This window comes from Triturus cristatus, chromosome 1_2, assembly GCF_964204655.1.
Source record: "Triturus cristatus chromosome 1_2, aTriCri1.1, whole genome shotgun sequence".
In the NCBI taxonomy this organism is placed as follows: domain Eukaryota; kingdom Metazoa; phylum Chordata; class Amphibia; order Caudata; family Salamandridae; genus Triturus; species Triturus cristatus.
Window position 1 is genome coordinate 1,046,610,750 of NC_140580.1, and position 8,217 is coordinate 1,046,618,966.

Below are 8,217 nucleotides of genomic sequence, written 5' to 3' on the forward strand. Positions count from 1 at the left end.
ATATTCAAGCTTTATAAATCTCCTTTTCATTTCATTTCATTTTACAACTCTCTTAACATACCCTTAGTACTTGCCTCCAATCTGACTATGCAGATGGTTCTGTAAATTACCTGCACAAAGTATGGTTATATTTTTCTCTATTTCTTGTACCTAAAAGAGGTATTCATTTTGTTTATAATTTTAGTATAATAACATTTTAAATTGCCATCTGCTGGCAAAAACTCATACCATGATATTACAGTATGTTTTTTAGGCTGTGATACTGACATGGTTTAAAACTTTTTAAATTAAAACATTTGTCTTCACCAGAGGCAGCATCACCCCACTGCTCTCTGAGCAGTGCAAAGGAAAAATAAAATGATAATACCAGAACGTTATTATCATTCTATATTTAGTATGGTGCTTGCAGCCAGGTTAAGGAGGGGTGGGGCTGGTCATGCGTGACGTTAGAGGGCGGGAGGAGTGGTTTGTGCACCATCAGTGCACATGGCTGTTTGGCCATATATATATATGAAACAAATACACATGAAATATGCCATTGCATCTACCATTGTATGTGTGTGTGGATATATATGTGTGTATATTACCTACTGGCGATAGCCAGTAGGTAGTTATAGTTAGGACCACGTTTCCATAGGAAAACCTCAACATTCTATTTTGAATAACTTTGGCGCCGGTCGACGAATCCTCGCAAATTTTTATAAATAGGTGGGGCGCTACGCTCCGCTCCTACCCTGAAAGTCTCGGGGGGATCCGTCAAGCGGGGGCTGAGATAAAAGGGGGGTCCCAAAACGCGTTTTTCCCATGCATTTTTCCATAGGACCTTTAGAACGAGCTACAGCCCGAACGGCTGAACAGAATTACTCAAAATTTGGCAGAGAGGTAGTCCCTAGGTCAAGGAAAGTGCCTTTTGTAGGTTTGGTGTAAATCTGTTCAGTAGATTCTGAGAAAATAGCCTTTAAATCAATATATATATCTGAGCCAGCTTACGGTACGCTTACCGTACGCTTACGGTAAGCGTACGGTGGCGTGCGCGAGCGCGATTCTGATTGGCTCTTAGATCTTAGTAAACATTCGAATCGGCCGAAACCAGGAAGCGGCGGCCGCCATTTTGTCTCTCGCACTGAGAGTGATTTTTAAAATATCAAGCCCAAAAACATGTAAAGGGGCTGTTTTGACAACTCCCTCCCACATAGTCATGTTGAGGGAGTCCCCAAACATCCCCCAAGTGCAAAAACGGTTTTATTTTTTTTTCGGCAATTTCGCGGGGTACGCTTACCGTACGCTTACCGTAAGCGTACGGTAAAAAAATAAAAATAAAAAAAACACTATCCACACTTACCCCACCCCCTGTGCTTTTGGTGGCCGAAGGCCACCAAAAGCACAGGGCTTATGTTAAGGGCAAAAAACACTATCCACACTTACCCCACCCCCTGTGCTTTTGGTGGCCGAAGGCCACCAAATGTACAGGGCTTATTATAAGGGAAAAAAACTTAGCATTTAAAAAACCGTACTAATTCACTGAAAAAAACATAGGTTTCACACACGTTATAGTTAGGAATTAGCATTTAAAAAACCTTGCAAATTCACTGAAAAAACCATAGGTTTCACACATGTTATAGTTAGCGGAAATTTTACTGATAAAAAACCAGTGAAATTCCCCCGTTATAGTTAGCGCAGGCAACTATAACGGGGGAACCTATGGTTTTTTAAGTGAATTTGCAAGGTTTTTGAAATGCTAATTCCTAACTATAACGTGTGGGAAACCTATGTTTTTTTCAGTGAATTTGTACGGTTTTTTAAATGCTAAGTTATGTATTTATTTTATTTTATTTTGTAAGGTTTTTCACCGTGCGCGTACCGTACGCGCACGGTGCGCTTCACGCACCGTGCGCGCGCTGTGGCCGCGCGGAATTTTTCCGTTTCTACCGTACGCGCACGCTACGCGCACTCCGCGATTTTTCGCAAAAAAATTAAAGGAAATTTGGGCCCTTGGGGGTCCTTCTGGGACCCCCTGACAAAGGCTAGGGGGTCAGGAACTGTCCACCCTTCCCCCTTTTCACGTTCTCCACCTTTGTTTTTCACCCCCTCAGACTGCGAGAGACAAAATGGCAGCCGACACTTCCTGGTTTCGACCGATTCGAATGTTTACTAAGATCTAACAACCAATCAGAATCGCGCTCGCGCACGGCAGCATGCGCGTACTGTAAGTTTTACTGTACGCGCACGGTGTGCGCTTATAGATATATATATGCTTTTAAATGCTATTTTCTCAGGAAATACTGAACAGATTTACACCAGACCTGCAAAAGGCACATCCCTGACCTGAGGACTACCTCTCTGCCAAATTTCAAGTAATTCTGTTCAGCCGTTCGGGCTGTAGCTTGGACTAAAAGTCCTATGGAAAAATGCATGGGGAAAACGCATTTTGGGACCCCCCCTTTTTCTCAGCCCCCGCTTGACGAATCCCCCTGAGACTTTCAGGGAAGGAGCGGAGCGGAGCGCCCCACCTATTTTGAAAATTTCGCGAGGATTCGTCAATCGGCGCCAAAGTTATTCCAAATAGAATGTTGCGGATTTCCTATGGAAACACGATCCTAACTATAACTATCTACTGACGACCGCCAGTAGATAATATATATATATATGTATATATATACACGCTAATACCACTAATAATTAGGTTCTCTTGTTCCTTTATCCTGAGTATTTACTATTTTGAATATTCCTAACTTGTATATCTGAGGTGCAGTAGAAATTGAGTTAATTGTAGTTTTTTAAGGTTATGATGCTGAAATATAAATGCGATTGGACTATGTTTGAGAAATGCCTGACAGCTTTTTCTTTATCCATAGGTCAGGTACAATGTGGGCAGGTGCACTGCAGGCTTCCATACACTGCTCCTCCCATGCACATCAAACCAGACTTAGATGGGCCACTTTCCGGAAGGGGGGAAAAGGTATGTCTAAAACTTTAAACGTTTAATCAGTGCTTCACAGTGTTTCTGGGATATGTTCTATACAATAGATATTCTGAATAACATTCATATATTCAGACTCTCTACCCCCAGTCCTCCCTGTAACCCTTCCTTGTTATCTTTCCTCTCTCATTCTCAGCCAATGATTCGATCTGATGAGTTTTAGCTGCTCTGTATGAACTTGTTATCTTTGATGTGAAAATTTACTGTTGTAAAGCACTCTGACTCAGCTGCTCTGTACAGATTTGTTATCTTTGATGTGAACATTTACTGTTGTAAAGCGCTCTGATATCTTCTGGTCTAGCTAGCACTATATAAAACTCTTAAATAAATAAATATGAGAACACTATAATATGCCTTTTTCGTTAAGCAGTTTATTCACCAATGTTTTAAAACAAATTTCATTTAAAAACAATTGAATTGTATATTCGGGTACTGATTAGTAGGGAAATCATTTGTCAAACCAGCTTTGATTTAGGCATGGAGTATGTCACACTATTGAAAACATAAAATGAAAAGCAATGTTAGTAATAACTCAGATCAAATGTGTGGCATCTCTTTCCCATAACCTAATCGTCATATTTACCATGTCTTTCTTTAAATTAAGGGAATATGTATTACTGAATAAAGGTAACAAGATATAAAGATTTCAGTTAGAGGTTGAAAGTTTTATATCAGTCTTTGTCTTTGAAAAACCTGTCTTCTTTCAGAATACTTTGAGAATTTACCAATATAAGCAAAGCCTATACAATGTCATCACAGTTGTATCTTAATTTCTTTAATAAATAATTTTAAGTTAATAAAGAGAACTATCCAACTGTACCATACAGGTGCACTGGGATTCCTAACCAGAATGTATTTGGTTGTTTCAAACACGCTTACCTAATTAACATATCTTAACATTTTTTATTGTTTTTACTGCAATTATTTCCCATGGTTGGAAGCAGTTATTTACCTGCACCAAATGATGCATCACATGGTAGTTCAGATGCCAGAGAGATGTTACTTTTCCAATGTTCTTATCTTAAGTGAGATTCATACTTATGAAGTTGGTTAAAGAGTAGTAGCTGGAGGGCTAAAAAATAAATGCTATTTCTCAAGATTTAGCTGAAGCTCCTGGTGTAGTCAGTAGTAAAAATGTTGATGCTTCCCATTTTCAAAAAGAAGTTGCAGAGTTTCGACCTGGCTGTGTGGCAAGCGGATTTATGCTTATTAAGTAGAAGTCTTCATATGGTCCTTACTGTGATGCTCTTTTGTTGAATATGACATCTAGTGACTTAAATACTGTGATAGATGCTTAAAAAACACACAGTTTTTCTGGTGTTCAGCTCTGGTAATTTAGCTGTGCTTGAGACTACAGAAACCTGAATCTCAGTGCCTAGGAATGTGAGACTCAAAAGGTTCTTTAAACATGCTGTAGAGTTTTAAAAAAGTCATACATTAATTATTTGTGCTTTTTATAAAAACTATATAATCCCTGTATGTTGCTCCTTTTGTAAATAATAAGTGCAATGTAGAAGAAGTTTAAAGAAAGTATATTATATTTACAGTATGATTGGAATTATCTATATTTTCAAGATTTTTTCAGTATTTATGGAAATAGCCATCAAAAGTTTATTGTTTTTATTTTTAAACTATAAATACATATTTTATGTGGAAAATAAAATGCTCAGTTATTTTCAGTACATATTTAACTCATCCTTTTTCACTTGTTTTTTTTTCAGGTTATCCTGTTTCAGTATTAACAACACCGCCTCTTTCCAATAAAGATATGGTTTTATCAATTGCTCTTCCTCATCAACGTGTCAAGAGTACAAAGTATAGCAATGTGGCAATCCAGACACAGCAATTTAAATTTCAAGATTGCTAATGATCTTCATGGACATTGCCAATGCCCTTTTCAGCTTCACACTTGTTTACTATGAACTTTCAGGTTAACAATGAATGTTGAACAATGTATTATACGTGAGACAGACAAAAGGCAACATGCCCACATATTTATGGACTGGCTATCCAGAAAGAAACTAGAACTGAGCAAGACTATATTTATCACTGCAGAAGAAAAAAACTATGGAGTCGCAACCAGCACACCACATCCTGTAAAATATTTCATATACCCTCTGCTTGGTGGTATTTTCTACTTGCCTACATTAGTGCAGATAATATCTCACTCTCAGGTGTCCTTTGATTTTCCTGCTTCATCTGCTTGGCTGTTTTTTCCAGCCACATAGAGCTTTTTTTCACCACAGCTATTCACACTGTGCAATCCTGCGTCATGGGCTCTTGGATCCCTGAACTCTTTCCCAACAACATTTTGATGGCGAAATAGCTTTGTGTTTTGTGATAAATGTGCTAATCGTGACATAATATTTTATAATGAAAAATACCTAGAGAAAACACACAAAACCCAACCTAGTGTACAACGATTTTTTTAATATACTCATTTTTAAAATGTCTCTCAGCCTGTAAGGCTGAGTTGTTTTATCCAAGCTGCATCACGTGTGAAGATCTGTTTAAATCTGGCGACTGAATTTAGTACTGGAAATGACTCCATTGTACAAGGACTCTCAACACATACCTGAACATCTAAATTGACTATTAAAAATGTTATATACAAAGAAAGACAGATGTACTGCTGAAATCTGGATTGTAGTGCAAGAATTGGTGAAAAACATCCATCTTCTCCTATGTATTGTCACAGACCCTTGAAGAGCATTGGTCTTTGGATAAGTCTACTTAAATACTCCTAATCTATATAACCTCTACAGGGAGAATGCATGATGAAAGTTACATGTGTGCCTGTGTATGCTTGAGTGTGTGTGTGTCTGTGCATACTTGAGTGTGTGTGCGTGCATGTGCAAGCATGCATAGGAGTATGCTTATGTGCAACTTTTCAAAAACTTGAGTACTGCTATGTGGTCTCTTGGTAATATTGCTTAACAGTGTAGGGAGTTCAGGGCTGAAATGTGAAACCCACAATACTTCCTTGGTTATGAGCCCAAACTAACTGAAAACATTAACCATTGAGCATGCACCACTCTGCACCTTCATTTGGTCCACTGTTAAAGGCTCAGGTTGAAATTCAAATTAAAGCATACTAATAATGTGAAATTCAGTTGGAAATGTAAATCTTATTATAGTACATATTAATTACTGTACTATTTATGATTAACACAAGTGCATTTTCAAACATGTCCATGTGTATCTTCTTAGAATCTCTGTTTACATTTGTCTTAATACCTCAAATACGACAGGTGAATGCTCAGATACAATTTCAGTTTCCCTGCTTATGATGCCATCTGCTTATAAGTGGTGTACTCCTGATTTTTCAGGCATGCAAAGTCAAAGAATTGTTATTTTCCAATAAATATGATTTATACTTGAAAATCCATGAGTAAGTCATGCCTAAGCCTGGAGTAAGACAACTACTAAAACAAATGTTATAGAATTACAGCTAGATATTCAGTTGCAATTCACATTTAATGCAACAACTTATTAAAATAAACTATATGAATTGCAGGCTAAGGGCCTCATTTACTAAAAATGTGGCAGCGCGGCACCACAAGCTATTCGGCTGAGCCAAGCTGCGTCATTCTAAAAGCACTGGGATGCGTCGTATTAGCAACAATACGACGCATCCATGTGCCTTCCCCTGCACTGGCGCAGAATTGGCTGCCGTCATGTTGCATGGGTGCCTGCATTGTGGGGATGCCTTCCTGCACAAAAACAACAATTTATGACATTTTCCTCTTTCTAGGCATGCTGCAGAATGCAACATACATAAAAAAAGGAAAAAACAATGAGATATAAAAGTATTTCTCCTTGTTGCGCCACTCCTATACCTCCCCTGGAGAGGTGTAGGATTCTGATGCATTCCCAACTTTACAAAATGTTGTAAATCTAGAAATGAAAAGTCATGCAGGGCGACTTTACTTGGCCTTGTAACTACGAGCAAGCCCATTGCACAGCTGGTGAATGAAAAAATGTGACGCACCTGCATCGCAATGGGCTCGTAAATGAGGCCCTTAGTGTCTACATGCATGAACAATTAAATCTATTGTATAGTAAACGTTAGAATTTTAAAAAATACACATAGTAAATGATTTGGACAAGAGTCTTAATCTTTTTTTCAGACAAAGCACTGTTATATTGGCAATGTTTCAGAAGATTTCTTTTTTAAACTTTTATATAATACAAGGTCATGAGGTTTGAATAAAATATCAAATCTGTGTGTGCATGCTTTTGGAGCGTGTCTGTGTGTGTGTGTCTGTGTGTGTATGTGTGTGTACGCAAATGTATGGTGTACTCCTTGAAAATGGAGGAATTGCAAATATTTTCTCATTACATATCTTTTGGTTTCAGGTTTCATATTTTCACTGCTTTCAAGTAAAGTGAAATAACTCACACTAATTCATTAACGACTACTTCGCTCTGTACTATGTCCAAATAACAGTTGTATTATCATCATATTTTGCACAGTGTGGCACAGAAGAAAGTATGTCACCAAACGGACACAACACAGTTTTGAAAATAACTTCTTTCTATTGTTTTTATCTTAATTAAATATGTGAATTCTGACAACTGGGAATATACACAGTGAAATTTACCAAAATATGTGTCCTGATTGTAGCACTTAGACCAGATTTATTAACAATAAATCTCCGTTATATTTTATTTCCTTGTGTCAAATCTCCTGCATGACTCTTAAAATAATGTATAAATATGGATCTCAATTACTGCCAACAGGCATAGCCAAGGGGTTTTCTAAAATACAAATATTTTTGTTGTAGCATGTCACGGGCAAATCTGTCTTGGGTAAAACAGCTTTTGAAAGAAAGGACAACCATGGATAATATTTATTTAAAAATTGTAAGCACTTTTTAAAACATGTCATTTTGTTATATACTTTCAATGTTGTGCATTGTAAATGTCCTATATGTGTAATAAATAAAATGAATGCAGGTAGAAGTGCTGGCACTTACATCAATAAACTGATGTAATTTAATCTTCTCAAATATGTTTCTAATTACCTTCACAAGCAGAAATATGTTTTTAACTTTGTTATTCATAAATGACTTCCTACACCATGCTGCAGATACATTTGAACATATGGTTCTGCAATTTTCTTGATAACTTTTATGTGATCATAACTTAGTCACGTGCACATTACAGTGCCACCCAAAACGAAATACATTTCTTTCATGATCTACAACTAAACAAAAAAGAAAAATATCACATGT

At 37.3% G+C, this 8,217-nt stretch overlaps 1 protein-coding gene across 2 annotated transcripts in view; it reads left to right on the plus strand.

Annotated features, from left to right (window-relative positions):
- Positions 1-7,992, plus strand: part of LHX6 (LIM homeobox 6) — a 377,713-nt gene extending 369,721 nt beyond the window's left edge. For both annotated transcript variants that reach the window (XM_085612237.1, XM_085612226.1), the window contains exons 8-9: positions 2,856-2,959; positions 4,702-7,992. In XM_085612237.1, the coding sequence (XP_085468363.1) occupies positions 2,856-2,959; positions 4,702-4,722 (125 nt within the window). In that variant the 3' untranslated portion in view covers positions 4,723-7,992. The remainder of the gene's footprint in view (positions 1-2,855; positions 2,960-4,701) is intronic.
- Positions 7,993-8,217: the final 225 nt, after the last annotated feature.